This window comes from Gavia stellata, chromosome 22, assembly GCF_030936135.1.
Source record: "Gavia stellata isolate bGavSte3 chromosome 22, bGavSte3.hap2, whole genome shotgun sequence".
NCBI classification, from domain to species: domain Eukaryota; kingdom Metazoa; phylum Chordata; class Aves; order Gaviiformes; family Gaviidae; genus Gavia; species Gavia stellata.
The window spans coordinates 6,680,921-6,697,453 of record NC_082615.1 but is presented as its reverse complement, the minus strand read 5'-3'; the positions used below and the strand labels follow the sequence as shown (position 1 = coordinate 6,697,453).

At 51.0% G+C, this 16,533-nt stretch overlaps 2 protein-coding genes across 5 annotated transcripts in view; one reads left to right on the top strand and one right to left on the bottom strand.

The window, feature by feature from the left end:
• Positions 1-12,521, top strand: part of TMEM94 (transmembrane protein 94) — a 52,362-nt gene extending 39,841 nt beyond the window's left edge. For 3 of the 4 annotated variants that reach the window (XM_059828328.1, XM_059828329.1, XM_059828327.1), the window contains 14 exons: positions 108-289; positions 490-628; positions 1,255-1,370; positions 2,256-2,355; positions 3,807-3,915; positions 4,458-4,647; positions 5,203-5,280; positions 5,683-5,768; positions 6,302-6,383; positions 6,705-6,859; positions 7,194-7,288; positions 8,467-8,560; positions 8,811-8,981; positions 9,829-12,521. In XM_059828328.1, coding sequence (XP_059684311.1) covers positions 108-289; positions 490-628; positions 1,255-1,370; positions 2,256-2,355; positions 3,807-3,915; positions 4,458-4,647; positions 5,203-5,280; positions 5,683-5,768; positions 6,302-6,383; positions 6,705-6,859; positions 7,194-7,288; positions 8,467-8,560; positions 8,811-8,981; positions 9,829-9,901 — 1,670 coding nt within the window. In that variant the 3' untranslated portion in view covers positions 9,902-12,521. The remainder of the gene's footprint in view (positions 1-107; positions 290-489; positions 629-1,254; positions 1,371-2,255; positions 2,356-3,806; positions 3,916-4,457; positions 4,648-5,202; positions 5,281-5,682; positions 5,769-6,301; positions 6,384-6,704; positions 6,860-7,193; positions 7,289-8,466; positions 8,561-8,810; positions 8,982-9,828) is intronic. The other variant, XM_059828330.1, reaches the window with a different exon arrangement.
• A 130-nt stretch (positions 12,522-12,651) lies between these two features.
• CASKIN2 (CASK interacting protein 2) overlaps positions 12,652-16,533 on the bottom strand; it is a 33,782-nt gene continuing 29,900 nt past the window's right edge. Inside the window, 2 exon segments of the mRNA XM_059828326.1 lie at positions 12,652-15,878; positions 16,133-16,533. Of these exon segments, the coding sequence (XP_059684309.1) occupies positions 15,782-15,878; positions 16,133-16,533 (498 nt within the window). The 3' untranslated portion in view covers positions 12,652-15,781.

The window sequence follows — 16,533 nt, the reverse complement described above, 5'->3', positions numbered from 1 at the left end:
GTCCTCGTGTGTTATCTTGGTGGCCTTTCCCATCCTATGTACTTCGTCTGATGCACCTGTGGCCCCTTATGTCTCAATGTGATTGCGTGTTGTTTGCATGCCTGAAGAAGGGATTGGGGAAGTGATGGAGAAGGAAGACTGTATCCAGGCTCTGAGCGGACAGATCTTCATGGGAATGGTCTCATCTCAGTATCAGGCCCGTCTTGACATTGTCCGCCTCATTGATGGATTGGTCAATGCCTGCATTCGTTTTGTCTACTTCTCCCTGGAAGATGAGCTTAAAAGCAAGGTAAGCTGTCTTTGCTGAACCCCCTGAACTTGCATGTCCCCTGGTTGTCTGACTGGAGAGTTTAGCTCCAGTGCAATCTAAGGTTAATCTGATTCAGCTAGCTAATGGGTCCAGAAGGTACCTACACTCCAATATGGCACTGGTCTGCAATACTCTGACCGAGACAGCTACACTCAAATCTTTTGTCTGCTCACCTACAGGTGTTTGCTGAGAAGATGGGTCTTGAGACCGGCTGGAATTGCCACATATCTTTAACGCCTAATGGTGATGTGCCTGGCTCAGAGATCCCTCCCTCTAGCCCCAGCCATGCTGGCTCTCTGCATGATGACCTACATCAGGGTGAGAGAACTGCACCTAAGCCACTTTGAATGCCACGTGTTTCCTGGATGGTTCTTTTAAACCCATTCATAGGTTCCTGTGTCCTCACCAGATACGTGATCCTTCAGAGCTTTGAGCACAAAACTGGATGGGCCTGAGGTGTGTGTGTGAGCGAGAGAGTCTTAATTTATAGACTTTCTACCCAGTCAGTACTGCAGTTGTTGGAAACAAATGTCCTTGTGTGCGCCAGCTGCCATGAATTTACAACTGCTTGTTAGTACTTTTGGTTCTTGCTGGGGCCCTGGTCAAGCCACTGAGGGTGTCTTGCCTGCTCATTACTCTTTTTTCTTACTTCAGGTGGGATTTCTTTACTCTCTTCTTCCCCTAGAAGAAGAAAGAGAGCAGAACAGACAAACTATCGTGTCTCAAAAGAGCAGAGACTAGGCTCATATATCTACCTCTGAGCAGATTAGTCATCTAAAAATACTGCATTTTAGATGACTGAGGGGGATCTAAGTCTTGCTAACCTAGAAAATCAGGCCTCACGTTTCCTGGCTTCTGCAGCACCACGTGAACATAGGTGGGTGGCACAGGGGTGGCAGAGGCAGGTTTGTGCTTATTGTTTATGCTGCTTCTCTCTGCTCCAGTTTCTCGAGATGATGTGGAGGGGCTTCTGCTGATGGAAGAGGAAGGGCACTCAGATCTCATCAGCTTTCAGCCAACAGACAGCGATATCCCCAGCTTCCTGGAGGACTGCAACAGGGTGAGGCCCCCTTTCCCTATGCACCTTGTGCTGTTGTCATGGTCAGCAGTACCACCTCATTACTCCCAGAGGGAATTCCTCTTCAAAGCAGATTGATTGGCTGGTTTGCATTGGGACTCCTGATTTCCCCCACCCTCTTCCAGCTTGGTATCTAGAGCCTGGAAGTTTGGGGTTCTCTCAGTTCATCACTTTTGCTGAACAGGTCTTCTCTTTGGAGTTTAGGAATGGAGATGACAACACACGGGATAGCCTTGAGAGCTGCATCTCAGTCTGTGTGGGTCCCCTTCCCATGTGCTGGGCAGGGAGTGGGAATGTCCCCACATTCCATGCAGGCAGAGTAAACTTTATCTCTCCTCCAGCTGTGAGCCATGGCTGGTGCTGCCCAGTAGTCAGTGAAGGACAAACTTCCCACTTCATAAAGAACTCAGACATGCTCAGCAGAGGTTACAGGAATATCAGAGATAGAGGCAAATTTAAAAAAAATAAAAATCTATCAGGCCTGGTTTTAGAAAGCAAGAACTCTTCCCTTGCTGTGTGTTGATGTGGCTGGAATTGAAATAGATCTAGCTGCTGGAAGACAGCGCATAGTCTCTGACTAGATTCTCCACACAGGTAAAAAGTCCTTAGAAATCCTTGAGCACAGGTTTATCATGCTGATCTTACAAATGGTGAGGGTGAGCACAGACAGCCTGGCCTGTCAGTGTAGAACTTTAGCAGAAGACTTTTTACAGTGGCTTGGAAAAGCCAGCTTCTGTCTGCAGGGACATCAATTTGTGTCTGATCTTGAAGTTGCGTAATTCTGGGAATCACGATTCTCATTCAAGCAGTTCCCTCTGAAATGTCTCTCCCTCACACATGCACAGTCCCCTTCTTTCTCTTTTTCAGGCCAAACTCCCACGGGGGATCCACCAGGTGAGACCTCACCTGCAGAACATAGACAATGTGCCTTTGCTGGTGCCCCTCTTCACAGACTGCACCCCGGAGAGTAAGTGGCATAGAGCCTGGGTCTGTCCTACTACTGCCCATGAGTACCTTCCCCATCCATTTGCTCTGGCTCACCTGGGTGTGGACATGGGTGAAAGGAAGGGGATACAGTCAGGAAATCTAGAAGGGCATTTTGATATAAGTGACCTTCTATTGCTACCTGTGGGAAGCCAGGTGTTAACTTCTTTTAATGCAGCTGTTCCCTAGCTACAGAATTGGGCTAACAACCACTCCTTTCAATTTGCATCCGTAAGAGACACAAAAGCAAACATCCAAAATGCCACTGCCTTTTTTTCTTAAATAAGCATCATCAGTGTGCTAGGAGACTTTGATCTCTGCTCACAACCTTCGCTGCCTTATATAACTTGGAAATCACTTCCCAGAAGCATTTTCCTCTGGCAGTTGCTGTTAACACCGTCTGCTGCTTTGCAGAATTTTTGATTGCAGAGACCAGAAAGGACAAAATTTCTTTATCTCTCCGAGAGATACTATTTTATCTAAGAAAGGGGCTGAATGTTGAGCTGGCTAATACCTGTCCAGTCAACAGTAAAAGTGTTAAGCATCATTACGATTTGGCATTTTAGGTACTTCTGGGCACAGTTTACAGTGCCAGTGAGAACCAGTTACAGCCTAGGCATTCAGTGCCCAGTAGATTTCCTCTATCTTTTTGACTGAAGTGGCAATTCCCCACTTCATCTAACCCCTCACTGTGCTGCAAATCTGGGTGCACCAGTCATTTAGATAAGTTGTTTACACAGGAATCTGCAGAGGGTGGGTTTGGGGTTTTTTTGCCTAGAGCATTCTAGAAAATTCATATACACACAGAACACTGTGCACAGAGCTACAGAAGAAAAATCAGATCAAACACCAGCTTTGATTTAAAGGCCCCAGAAGGATGTTGATAAAAAGATTGATGAAGGCTAGACGTAGTGGTGGGAGTGCAGGAACAGGGGCTGGCTCTGAGTATGACTAAGTGTGGCACTGCTTTTGGAGTGGTTGTATTCCCTCTGTTCCTTTAGACTTGGAACAGCAGTGATGTGCTGCTGAGCAGAACTTAAAATTGTGTATTTATTTTAGGTTTGAATTATTTAGGTTTATTTAATTTCTCCTGTTTTGTAACAAGACCATTTGATGCTGAAGCCATCTGTATTATATACCCAGGCTATACCTACAGCTCTGGTCTGAAGGAGATGTGCTAGAGATGCAAATCTCTGAATCACAGCTCAGTTCCTGCAGCAGGCAGGTATACAGGGCACTTGGACTGCAATTAATTAGCTGTCTAATTGTCTACTTTGACTTTGTATCTCACTATACATGACTGAAGAAATCAGTTGGGGTAATTTTGAAAGATCTGATTGCTTGTTATCCTGACTGGAAAGGGTGCGTGAAACACTACATCTTTGTCTGCATAATGAGATAACACACTGTGTTTCTCCTTCTGTCCCTTTGCAGCCATGTGTGAGATGATCAAGATCATGCAGGAGTATGGGGAGGTGACTTGCTGTCTGGGAAGCTCTGCCAACCTGCGGAACAGCTGCCTCTTCCTGCAAAGTGATATCAGGTGGGGCAGGATCCAGACTCCTCCAGCTGCCTTTGCCTTGAGCTTAGCAAGTGCCCAGCCATGGGTCACATCAGACCTGTGGGTTGTGCAGGGTGATGCTCACAATTGCTCTGCCCACTATTTGCTGCATTTGTCTCCATAAGGGACATTTGGGTGGTATTGGATGGGATGATTACCTAGATCCCTTGACACACAGAGATATTTCTCTCCATCTTTGAAAGGAAGCTGTTACTCTGGCATGCTGAACTATTGTGCACCAGCTGGCATTACAGATGCTTCTTGTTGGGTAAAAAGTGGAAATGCCCCTCTGGATCAACCAGTTCATTGACCATGAGCCACAAACCCAAATATGTTTATTATTTCTTTGGGAATAACTGAAAGTCTAGGGAGATTGATCCTAAATTCATGCTGCAGCTCAGGACTTCTCAACCAGCAAGGTAGATAGAGGTGGCACAGCATGACTTTACAACTGGACTGCAGTGAAATGTAGTTTCTCCTCTGGGATGAGGATTTTCACTAATGCTCCTGTGTTGTCCTTGCAGTATAGCACTGGACCCTCTCTACCCATCTCGCTGCTCCTGGGAGACTTTTGGCTATGCCACCAGCACCACCATGACTCATGTGTCTGATGAGCTCACCCCGCTGCAGCTCTCGGGGCAACTCAACAGCCTGCCTTGCTCCATGTCCTTCCGCCAAGAAGAGAGTACCAGCATCATCAGGCTTATAGAGCAGGTAAGCCAGGCATATCCCCTCTCTAATACTCATCCCTCTGCCTGCAGCTCACAAAGAGCAAAGCCAGGAGCTCGTGTGAGCATTTTTGTTCAGTTGCCCACAGCAAGCTGCCAGTGTTAGCTTTGCTCATGTCTCCTGTCCTTTGTTCAGGGAGCACAAAGATACTCTTCCTCCCTGGCCCTACCAGTCCAAGGTGTAGGGGATGGTTTGGGAATGGTGCCTTGTGGCAACAGAACATGAATATTGTTCAACTGGATAAAGTATAAACTTGCAGAGATCCCTAGCTAGACAACAATGCAGTGCTAGGGAGAAGTGTTACCCCAGAAAAGCCAGGAGGTTTAAACAAACTTACCCCTTGGCTAAATTCTGCCTTTCCTTCACAACCTCTACATCTAGGCAGGAGACCTTCCCCTTTTGCTTACAATGTGTCCAGATCCTCTCCCCTCCCACTTCCCCTGCAGGCCACATGTTCTGCCCCTGCCTGCCAGTAATTGCTCTTGGCTGATAACTGCTCCCATCAGAGTGAGGGCTCTGAGGGCTTGTACTTCCTTCCAGGCCAGGCATGCAACGTATGGGATCCGCAAGTGTTTCCTCTTCCTGCTGCAATGCCAGCTGACCTTGGTTGTCATTCAGGTGAGTCCTGGCCTGGGTGGGGACAGCATTTAGCTCAGAGGACAGGAGTGCTAGCATGGGTATGGGTGGCTGCAATGAGGCAGCCTTTGAGAGAGGAAGGTGGCCTTCAGTCAGGTTTACACAGCATGTTTGGGGAAATTACAGGTAGATACTATGTGATCTCAGCCTACATGTCCCTTCTCCCTGACCCTCCTACAGAGGTTTCTTTCCAACCCCTTTTTCCCTGGAGAAAAGCACCCCCTGTGGCACCTGCCCCAGCAGCCTGGAACATGTGGAAAGGCTGTGCAGTGGCAGCCTAGTTACCAGCTTATCTCAGTGTTTTGGGGGAGGTCAGTGGCATCTTGGGTAACGATACTGTCCTAGCACAGCTTACACTCTTCACTCTGGATTGTTCCTGTCCAGTTCCTCTCCTGCCTGGTGCAGCTGCCCCCCATCCTCAGTACCACAGACATCGTGTGGCTCTCCTGTTTCTGCTACCCACTGCTGAGGTGAGTCTATCAGACAGGGTAGAATCTCCTGCCTCTCACCCACAGGATGCACAGGCCAGTCCCCCAGCCTCACTGTGTCCATGTTAAAGAAAGCTGACATCACCCATGGCATACCGAAAAGGCTGCAAGGATTATTCCAAGCACCTGCTTTGAGAAGGTGCTTGGAAAGACAGATAGGAGAATTTGTGTACTGCTGTGTTAGCCCTGCCTGAGAGCTGCTATTATTTGTGGCTTGAACCTCCAGCTGAAAATGATCTTCTGACCCTGATACTGTTGCACTGGCTGGAGTGTGATGGAGAGCCTAGGGTGTCAGGCAGAGGCCAAGGTACATATTTGGAGGTCATCTCTCTCCCTGTCTGCCCCTGCCGCGAATGACACCTTTTACAGCATATGCTTAAGGCAGTGGCCAGATACGTGCCAATTCTCCACGCAGTCTGAGGAAGTTATTTGGATTCAAATATTAGACACAGACAAAAAAGCAATAGTTCTGGTGCCCGAACTTGTTACTGAGAGATTAACTTACCTTTCTCCAGCATCTCGCTCCTGGGCAAGCCTCCCCACAGCTCCATCATGACCATGGCGACAGGAAAAAACTTGACTTCCATTCCTAAGAAGGTAGGTGGCCCATCAGATTAAAATTATTCACACATTTTTCTTTTCTACTTTGTATCAGTGTTGATGCATAGCTGAGGCCCTGTGCCTTCCCAGCTCCCTTCATAAATTGATCCACAGCATGAACCATGCTATCCAAAAGCCTGGCATGGACGGGAAGGGAATCCCTTAGTGTCAGCATGCCCATAGGGCAGATCCACAGTGCAGCATCTCATCTGTATTACAGCTTGTCTTTTGCAGACACCAGTTCCCTGATGGTTCATGCAGGGAAGGTTGGGCCAGTGACATGCCCATGTCATCCTCCTGTCTCTCCCTTATTCACAGACACAGCATTACTTCCTGTTCTGCTTCCTGCTGAAATTCAGCCTGACCATCTGCTCCTGCCTCATCTGCTTCGGGTTCACACTGCACGAGTCCTGCAAAGAGGTGAACACTACCAGCCTCAATCTCACAGCCTGCTCCTCCATTATGCTGCACAGGTGAGGAACTGAGTCTGGCACACACACCCCTCACCCTGCAGGGCTTGTTGCTCTTGCCCTTCCCAGGTAGGGCCGATTCCCTTCTAAGAAGCTTCAGACTCTTGGATGATCCAGCTATAATGGCTATACAGAGGGCTGGGTGCTTTCCCTATAGCCTTGACAATTGCCTCTTTGGGGCAGTTGCTCATGTTGCCTCCTGGGACTAGGACAGCCTGAATCCAAGCTCACACTTAGTTTTCTCAGCTATCAGAGGAGGACATGGCTCTGGTGGGAACAGGTCAGAGACACTAAGTCCCCACTGTTGACTTCTTTCCTGTGTCCTCTCATTTACTAGCGATGCTGATGGTGCTCCTGACTGGTTTGGGACATTTTCCAATGCTCTTCTTGTAGCCCAGAAGCTCACAGCTGGCCTGATTGTTTTACATACAGGTAAGTCCATGTTCCCAGACCCCCCCTTCCCCACTCTGGGGGAAAACTTGCATCCTTTGCCTCTTTCTTTGCCCCCATGCCAGAGCACAAACTCCCTGGTAGAAGCAGACACTGCAACGGCTTCTCAGCACAGACATAAAGCCCTTTGTCTTACTGAACATTGCCTAACAGATTAAAGACAGCACCTTCAGAGCTGATTCTGCCTCCTACAAGCCTGGTGAAGTGCTGATTCCTTTCCAGTCTTACCAGAAGAGCAGCATCTCTCTTTGCCTTCTTGCAAATCAGCTAGCAGCATCCTGCAGCTCTCCAAAAATATTCCCTGCTTCAAAAGTCCTTATATGCCTGCTGCCATTTTGTGAAGCACCCATTTCCTTCCCACAAACAGCAGTGGTGCAGCTGTGACTAGCCTGGAGGTGGAAGCCTTTTTAAACCCTCTGGAGGGGCAGGGAGCCAGCCCCTGGCTGACCCTCATCACCTGCACATGATTGCCTGGCAGAGTAAATACAGCTGTTCTCTGACAACCTTAAAGGGTCTCTGCTTCCTTTCCACCATGTCATGTGGTGCTGTGCCTTGGTGCCAGGCAGAGCATTGCATGTTGAGATGTGCAGGCCAACAGAAATGCTTCCTGATTTGAGAAATAGCCCTGCTTTGGAGAGAGGTAGTGTGCATTACTGTTTTATGTGCTTTGGACCACTGAGGCTAGGTAGGGATGCTCTGCCTGGCAGGTGGGAAATGCTGTTTTGAAGAGCCCAAGCAAAAGCTGAGCAAATGCTCTGTCCTGTGCAGACAGCTCTAGGTCTTGAGCTAAATGTCTTTCTCTGGGCTGGAGGTTTCCACTGGTGCAGGCCTGCAGTGACCCAGAGACAAGGCCACCCCACCCCGCTCCCTAGTTCTGCTCCTTTGCCTTATCTGCTTTATCATGCCAGGCTGCAAACCAACCTTGGCATCCTCACAGTAAGTAATCCTGTGCAGTAGTACTACTGCGTTCCCCCCAGCCCAGCGTATCTGGGGGCTTGGCATCACTGTGGGGAGTCTGGTCTGAAAGGACCTTGAATGAAACGCTGGTTTCAGGGACATAAACCCCATATCCCTTTGGAGTAATAGCTGTTGGTGTATGTTGTAAAGTGTTGTATCTGTGTGTGATGCTAAATATCCCCCTCTTCCATCTCTCCCCATAGTGTTCATATCCATCACCCACGTCCATCGCACCAAGCCGTTGTGGAAGAAGAGCCCCCTCTCCAACCGGTGGTGGACGCTCACTGTGGCTGTTGTGTGAGTATTCCCAGGCTCTAATGAGGCACTCCAGAGTGCTGGAAGAAAGAGGGCTCTAGACCTGCTCCAGCACCAGTTTGGTGGTGCTGAAGAAAATTATAGTACATAGCAATTGTTCTCCACTGCTGAATTGGTGAAGGGTCTCTGTTGCGAGCTCAAGAGTGTTACATCTGGGCCTGAACCCTGATCTGCAGATCCTGGGAAGCTTGTTAGCTCTGCTGAGATTTGCTGTGTCTGTTTATGATCTTAGATTGCTGGGGCAAGTGGCACAGACTGTGCTGGACCTGAAACTCTGGGAAAACCTCAATTCTTCATTGACCTTTAACCACGTTTCCATCTCCCCGGTCTCATGGCTCCTGGGTTTTCTTTCCTTGGTCCTTGTGGTTATCATCAATGAGATTGTCAAGCTGCATGAAATCAGGTATGGGGCTTAGTAGGGAAGATGGGGAGAAAGGGCTGGAGCCTCACTCCAGCCTGGCCTTGAGCTGCAGAAAAATGATGCACAGGTAACAGGGTGGGGAATAAAAAGGAAAAGATGATTGCATTGTGTAAATCACCTGGCTATTGTCTGCAAGCTCATGTTCCACCTCTCAGGGAGGAAGCACAGGGGAGGAAAGAGGGTCAGGGAAGGTCAGTGGCAGTGATTGGGAGCAGGAAGGGAGACCAAAATTTTGTTATCTCAAACCAATGAGAGGGAGAGAGCCAAGGTCTGTGAAATACCAGCATGGAATTGGAGAGGGCTGTTGTCTCCGTCTCGTCCCATGAGGACAGAGAGGCATTGAATCACAGCAGAGGAAATACGTCTTCATGCAGTGCCTGGACTGTGGGACTCATTTCACGGGAAGTGGCTGAAGCCAAGAATTAGTAGCAGGCAAAGTGACTGGCTGTTCTTCCTAGCACAGGGAGCAGCCGGAGCTGGGAGTTAACGCTAATGAGCATTGATTCAGGAAAGGGGTTGGTGAGGAAAAGCAGCAGGGATTACAGGGAACCCTGATGGGGACAGAGCTGCTGTATCTGTTCTTGGGAAGGGTTTCTGGACTTTTTGCTGCTGTGTCCGGTGGCGTTGGAGATGGGACTTGGCTGGATGGGGTAGGACTGAGACCATGGTTGCTCACTGGATTCAATTCCTCTCCCAGGGTACCACAGGGCCCAGGCCAGGGGCTTCCCTGCTTCTTGGGACTGTGCAGCTCAGGAATGGCAGTCGGGCAGTCTTGCTTGCCTTTCACCCCTCCACATGCTGAGTCTCTTCTTTCTTCTGCCTTCTGCAGGGTCCGGGTCCGTTACCAAAAGAGGCAGAAGTTGCAGTTTGAAACAAAGCTGGGGATGAATTCACCATTTTAAACTCTCCCAGCTCGAGTTCCCTGAAGCCAGGGCCGCACAGCCACATCCTGCACTGGGAGAGTGGCTGCACCAAAGGCTCAGGGAGTTTTCCCTCACACATGCGAACCAGACAGCCTCCTTGCAAAACTACATCAGCACCCTCCAGGAGGCCCCAGGCAGGGCACTGCTATCAGGATCCCCCAGCAGGTATGCAGCCCCTCTCCAGCCTGCTAGGGTACTCTCAAGGGAGCCTGCAAGCTCTGGTGGCTGTTCAGGCTGCTCTTCTTTTATTTATTTATTACTAGAGGTTTTTGTTAGTATCATGGTGATGCTGAAATGAAGTGACTCCTCTCTGTGTGAGCAGATGGGTTTTCTGGACCTGGCAGGAGAATCTGGGGCCAGCAAGGGAGACGTAGGGCTGCTGAAGCAAGAGATCTCTATTGAAACTCATTTTGTTTTTCCATCTCTGCCTGCTCTCCTGGATGATGTGTGTGTGCATGCCTGTGTGTGCCCTCACCCACCTCCCTGTGTCCTGGAGGGAAGGAGCCATCTCTCCTGCAGCTCCAGGAGTGCTAGGTGCCAGGTAAGGGCTGGAGCTGACATTTCCAAGGGGACACTGGGAAGGGTCTCTGGCAGGGTGCTGGGAAAGCCCCTGCGATGGCCAGGCTGTGCCATGCCTGCCCTCTAGCGTTGTTGCTGTAGCCATATGCTGACTGTTGAGTGCTTCAAGAGAAGAGGGATGAGACAGGGCTTTAAGAAAAGCTGTCTGCATTTGATCCTAGTGATCCGGTGCAGAGAGAGTCAGGAGGGCAGCTCTGCCGGCCTGCAGGGAGTCAGCATGGCTCAGCTTCCTCCAGCCCTGTTGAACCAGCTCTTACTTGCTTTAACAACCCCCAGAGAGGTTTATAACTGTCCTCATTTTTGTGATTCGAATTGCCATTCTGCTTCAGTAAAATGCCTGCTTGAGAAGGCCATAGCTAGAGATAAAACCTGAGACCTGCGTATCCTGCCATGGAGGGAAGGAGACATCCTTCCAGGCAGGATATCTGCATCTTGCAGTTGTGACTAACATGGAGCTGGTGGACGGCTCCTTTCCCAGTCCTGGGATTGTGCTGCATCTGGTACTTGGTCTCCAAGGCACAGGGAAACCCCCCTCATCATGTCTTTCTATGATAGTGTTTGGAAGTCTCTCCTCTCCATGCTACTGCCCTCACATCTGTTTCCTGTTTTTCTGGAGGTCTCTTCTTCATTTGACTGGGGGAAACCTTCCCCTGAGGGCTGCTGCAAACCATGATTTGCCCCAGCGCAGCACACATGCTCTTGAGCTCTGAACAGACCCCAGCTGTACTGGGAATACTGGTACCACTGCAGGCTGACAGTCAAGGGCCACACAGGCTTGGCTGCCAGAGTATTTGCAGCTCATGGTGATGTTGACTCCCTTCCTAGTTCTAAAAACTGGCTAAAGCTGGTAAATCCTGGCACTGTTTTTGCTCCCAATATTAACACTACAATATATGGCTGTTCCTCACACTTTGGTACCCAAGACTAACAAATGGCTGCTGGTCCTTCCCTGGCAGGCAGGGAGCTGGCTGGGGACCCCCAAGCTCTGCCCTGCTACTTCACCTTGTCTTCCTTAACGTTTCAGCATAATCAGAGAGCATGCACACTACTGCATGTCTCTAAGCAATACCCTCCTCCCTGCTGTGGGTCTGGTAGGAGAGCAAAGTGGGGGTAGAGCCAGCCTCTGAGCTCTGCGGACAGACGGAAGATGCTGGAGGGGGGCAGCTGGGGGTGTTCAGTGGCCTGGACCCTGTTCCTACAGCCGGAGAGTGAATGTTTAGACTCCATGCTGCTGGTAGGGTTGCATGGGATAGGGAGCCAGCAGCTCACTGGGGAAATGCAGGGCTGCTCTCCTGCAGCGCAGCAGTACCAGGCCACTCCTGCGTGCAGAGAGGTCTGCTCACCTTTGCCAGCTAGGCTGAACTCTGCCTCCCCTCCTCTCGGGCCTGCAGAGCTGCCTGGCTCAGGGAGAACAAGCTGCATCTTTCTCAGTCTCACTTGATTTACTAAACGCCAGCTCCAGATCTGTTGCCTCTGGCACCTGAGAAATCAGCTTTTCTTTCTGATGGCAGGGTCGGCTAGCAGGTGGGAGACGGTCACCCCTGCCGAGCTGAGCTGGAGTCAGAGGCAGCACGAAGCTGCTCACTGCTATTCCTGCGGAGCAACCTTCCTTCCCCAGACCTTAGCTCTTGTGGTGTGCCGATAACTGTTACAGGTGATCAAAGGCAGCAGATACCGGGGCTTCCTGCAGGCCACACCTTCCTCTAGAGGAGGCACCTCCAAGGTTTCCTTCTCTCGGTGATCACAGATGTTTATTTTCCTGCACCCTCCTTCCCCTGCTAGACTTGGAGGGAGCCAAGGCGTATGAATGGAGCCTTGTGTATGGTCTCACCAATGCCACCCTTCCCTCGGCCATTGAAGTAGCCGAGAGTCAGGGTGCACAGCTTCAGAAAGAAATTTCCTACATCAAGATGTTTTTAAATGGTGTATATTTTATATTAAATTTTTGGGATGTATGTAAAAATATTTGATTTGTATTAAAACTTGTAAATTGTATTAAAAAAAAAAGGAAGCAAACCCAGACCCACACGCATCCAGTGTACGAATGGCAATAAATGATTGTCTTGGATAACACACCCAGTGAGAGTGGGAGGGAGTTTGCACCCAGCAAAGTGAGGAGGTAAAAATGTGTATGGCTGCTCATGTCACAGGGTCCAGGGTACCTGGCTTTCCTCTTGTAGGGGCACAGCCCGAGCGCTTGATGCTCCTGGGACCTGATCCTGGCACTTTTTCCCACTTTCTGCTCAGCTTTGGGCAAATCTGTCCAGCTCTGCATGCCTCTTCCTACAGAGTAAGTCCCATTACCTCATGGTCTCCTGGATCCCAGGCAGAGCACACGTGGTTGTTCCCAGGCACTGCTTCGGTCGTGGCTGGTGGCACAGTCTGAAGCCCTCCGGATGAAAAGTCAGGGGTGAGCTGCAACAGGCACTGCGAGCACTGGAGGAAAGCAGCGTGGTGAGACGAGGAGGCCTGGGCTTGTTGTTCTGAGCAAAGCAGAACCTGGTGTCACTGCGGCCGCCCTCTGGTCACCAAGGAGAATGGAGGAGTGCTTTGCCTGGCAGGCAGGGGTAGCCACGGTTTCAGACATCCCCAAAGCTGGGCAGTGGGGCATTGGAAGGTAGTGTTGGTCCCCAGCGCTCTCACCACATGTTACTGCCATGGTGGTAGGACTCAAACTGAACATTAACCTCGCTGGAGGCAACAGTGGGACTCTTACCAGGGAAGATTATCTGAGGAAACCCACATCTTAAGCACTCAAGGGGCAGGATAAAGCTGATCCTCGATGAACTTCAAAGAGAGCAGGAGACAAGCTTGTGCGATTTGACACGAAGGAGACAACTACGCAAAACTATCAAAAGGGTAAAATATGCCCCACTGTTTAATAGAATTTAGTCTTAATGGATGTTAGTGGAAAACAAAACACATGATTAACACAAACAGAGCAGATGGTTTAAAATCTGTTGTCAGTCTGGTGATTACACGGGCTATTTTTTCCCCTCACTGTCTTGCTGCACAGAGCAGGTGCAGCTGGGGTCAGTTAGTCCCAGTTGCAGTGTACATAACTTACACACCATACAGTAGCTTCAAAATAGAGATCTAGAGCTTAAAAAATAGGCATTCTTCTGCAAAATCAAATGTTTAATTCCCTTATTGACAATGAGAGCAGCGTGGTGCTGCCCTCAGGTGGCTCAGACAGCGACAGCTCCACCCCAGCATCCTCTTATCCCTGACCCTAGAGTACAAGACTTGCAGTTCTGGTTAGTAAATATATATAATAAATCACATTTAAAATATATACATTGGCCTTTAAAAAAAAACATTTACAGTTTATCAACATTGGAAAAAAATAACTGGGCTTGTCCCAGGTTGACTCGCGAGAGTAAAAATCAGTTTTAAAAGGTTTCTGCAAACCTTTTGATAAAGTGCCACTGGTTGTAGCTATTTAAAAACAATCGGGTCCATGACGTAGCACTTGCCTGTCAGACACAGTCATTTAAATACACTCAATGTGATATATAAATCAGAGCAACCAACTAGCCAGGAGAAAAGTGTCTTAACCGCCTCAAACTGACCTCAAGTCCCAGCCAACGATAGGATTTTTTTTTGTCCAGGGCTTTTTCATCTTTACTTTTCAGCCTAGAAGCCAGGCTGGCACCTCCTGCCTGCCCGGTCCACGGCACTGCTGCCGCTCTTGAGCGGAGACCCTCGGGAACGTCCAGGCGGGCTCTGCTCGAGGGGCTGCTCCCCTTTCCGTGCCAGGGGACGAGGGGCTGCAAACAGTCCAATTCAATCGCAAACTCCCAAAAGGATTGGGAAGCAACTGCCTCTTCAGCCACCTTCTCCCTTTCCAGTTTGGTTCTGCATTGGTGATTTTTTAAAAAGGGGAGGATATGTGGGATTTTTTTTCCCTTTTGTTTGGAATTTTTGTAGCAAATGGCACTTTAGTACAATCTTAAGTTCCCTTCTGGTGCTCTGATGCTTTCATTTGCTTGGCATGCCGAGTGCAAGCCAAGTTCGGGGCTCTTGGACATATTTAGACATGCACTACTAAACAGATCCTGCTAGAGAAATCTGTCTTCAAGCTATGCAGCCGTTCCTACCGCTTGGATGCGATGAGCTATCGCTGCTGTTCCCCTGCTGCAGCCACGGGGCTGTGACCGCATCCAGCCTGTACACACAGTAGCTGTTGCCGAGCTGAATTCACCCCGTGCACGCAGGGTCACCTCTCCCGCTGGGTTTTAGTGCTGCAAGGAAGCATCTCAGAGAGTCCCAAACGCTGCTACTGTTTAACAACGCTCACGGCGGAGTTTGTGCCAGCAGCTCCCCACAGGGAGGGGGAGTGGGAAAAGGGACCATTTTCTCCCAAAGAAAGGGATAGGGGAGGAAAAGAGAAAAAGCACTAACCACGCTGCTAACTTCATCCTGGAAGCACTGGGGTGGCAGTTTGTGTAGGCACGGTCTTGGCAGAGGGCAGCCTCCATTTAGCAGCACGATCCAGCTGGACTGGCACAAACGCACAGGCCTTCAACACTGCCATCACCACCCTCATCGCTCTGGGGAAGGGGCAGTTAGACCTCCATGCCCGGCAAGGCTGTGGTGGAGCATCTACTGCTTCGCAGGCTGTGCCAGCCCCGTCTCAAGGGGTTTGTGGGTCCCACCGGAGGGATTTCGATCTACTTGGATTACACGCTGCCTGACACTGATGCGTTTGGAAAAGCAACAAATAAAGCAGAAAGGTTCCTTCTCGCTCTGCAAGCTGCCAAATTGCAACAAGCCCTCTCTTCTTTTAGCTGCTGTCAGGCCTTGCCGGGGCTGGGATCTGCTCAGTAAATAGCCAGCTCGGTGGCGGCTGCCCGGGGAGGTCTCTCCTTTGACGCATTGTTGGCAGGGGATAAATAATAAGAGGCAGGACTCAGCAATGCAGCAGGGAAAGAGAAAGGTCCCTTGTGGAGGCTCCTCGGCTCTGTGCAAGGGAGCGAGGGCTTCTCCGTGGCCTCCAGGACCGCATGTGCGGCCCCTCTGGGCTCTCCTCCTGCTGCCAGTCCGGTGGGAAATGCCTGACCCCCTCAGAAACCGGCCCGCAGCCGCGCTGGCACATGTGATACGGAGCCAGGGGCGAGCAAGGAGGGGCAGCTGCATTCCCAGCCGCAGTGCAAAGTGTGGGGAGGGAGGCGGCTGGAGAGACCTGGAGGCACCGCTCGGTGCGGATCCGCTCTCCCCCTGTCACGAGGGGCACTGGCGGAGCGGCCGGAGGCGGGGAGGGGAAGGAGGGAGCAAGCCTCAGTCCAGCATTGCGTCCAGCTGGTCGGCCAGGTCGTCGAACATGTTGCTGATGTCTTCCAGGATGTTCTTGGCCGAGTGCACGGTCCCGGGGTGGCTGGGGAGGAGAGGAAGAGAGTCAAACCACCACCCAAAGGCTTCAGGTGCTGCTGGGGTAGGGTTGGCCAGGCTGGACCCGACCCTCCCGGGGCAGCCGGAGCTCAGCACGCAGCCAGACTCGAGCGGGTGTGACCCAGCGTGGCGCAGGCATGTGCCCATGCACAGCCCTTCCCCTGCCCTTCCCGGGGGCTGCCCAGTTCCGCCTCGAGGGGCCACACCGCAGTGTTTCCCTTGCCCCCAGCGCTGCCTCACCTCTCCGCCTCCTCCACCGTCATCTTCTTCTCGGCCGCCTGCAGCGTGGCAGCCAGGGTGGAGTTGGTCTGCTCCAGCCGCTGCTGGGCCAGGGTGGCCCCCGGGGCAGCTGCCAAAGGCTTTGCCGACACCTTGCTGCCTGCCTCCAGCGTCAGCGAGCCGGGACCGGCCAGGGACCCGATCACATCCGGCACCGCCTCAGCGGCCGCCCAGGGAGCAACGGTGTGGCGGGAGGGCTGTAGGACCTGCTGGTAGATGGTCTTGGGCCCGGAGAAGACTAGCTTGGTGGATGCCACGGAGGTGTGCTTGGCAGGGACGTCTGCAAAGGAAAGGGACTTGTGGCACGCGGTGCCACACGTCCTCCTCACCTCCCGCACCAACCCAGGAGGGAGCCTCAGGCC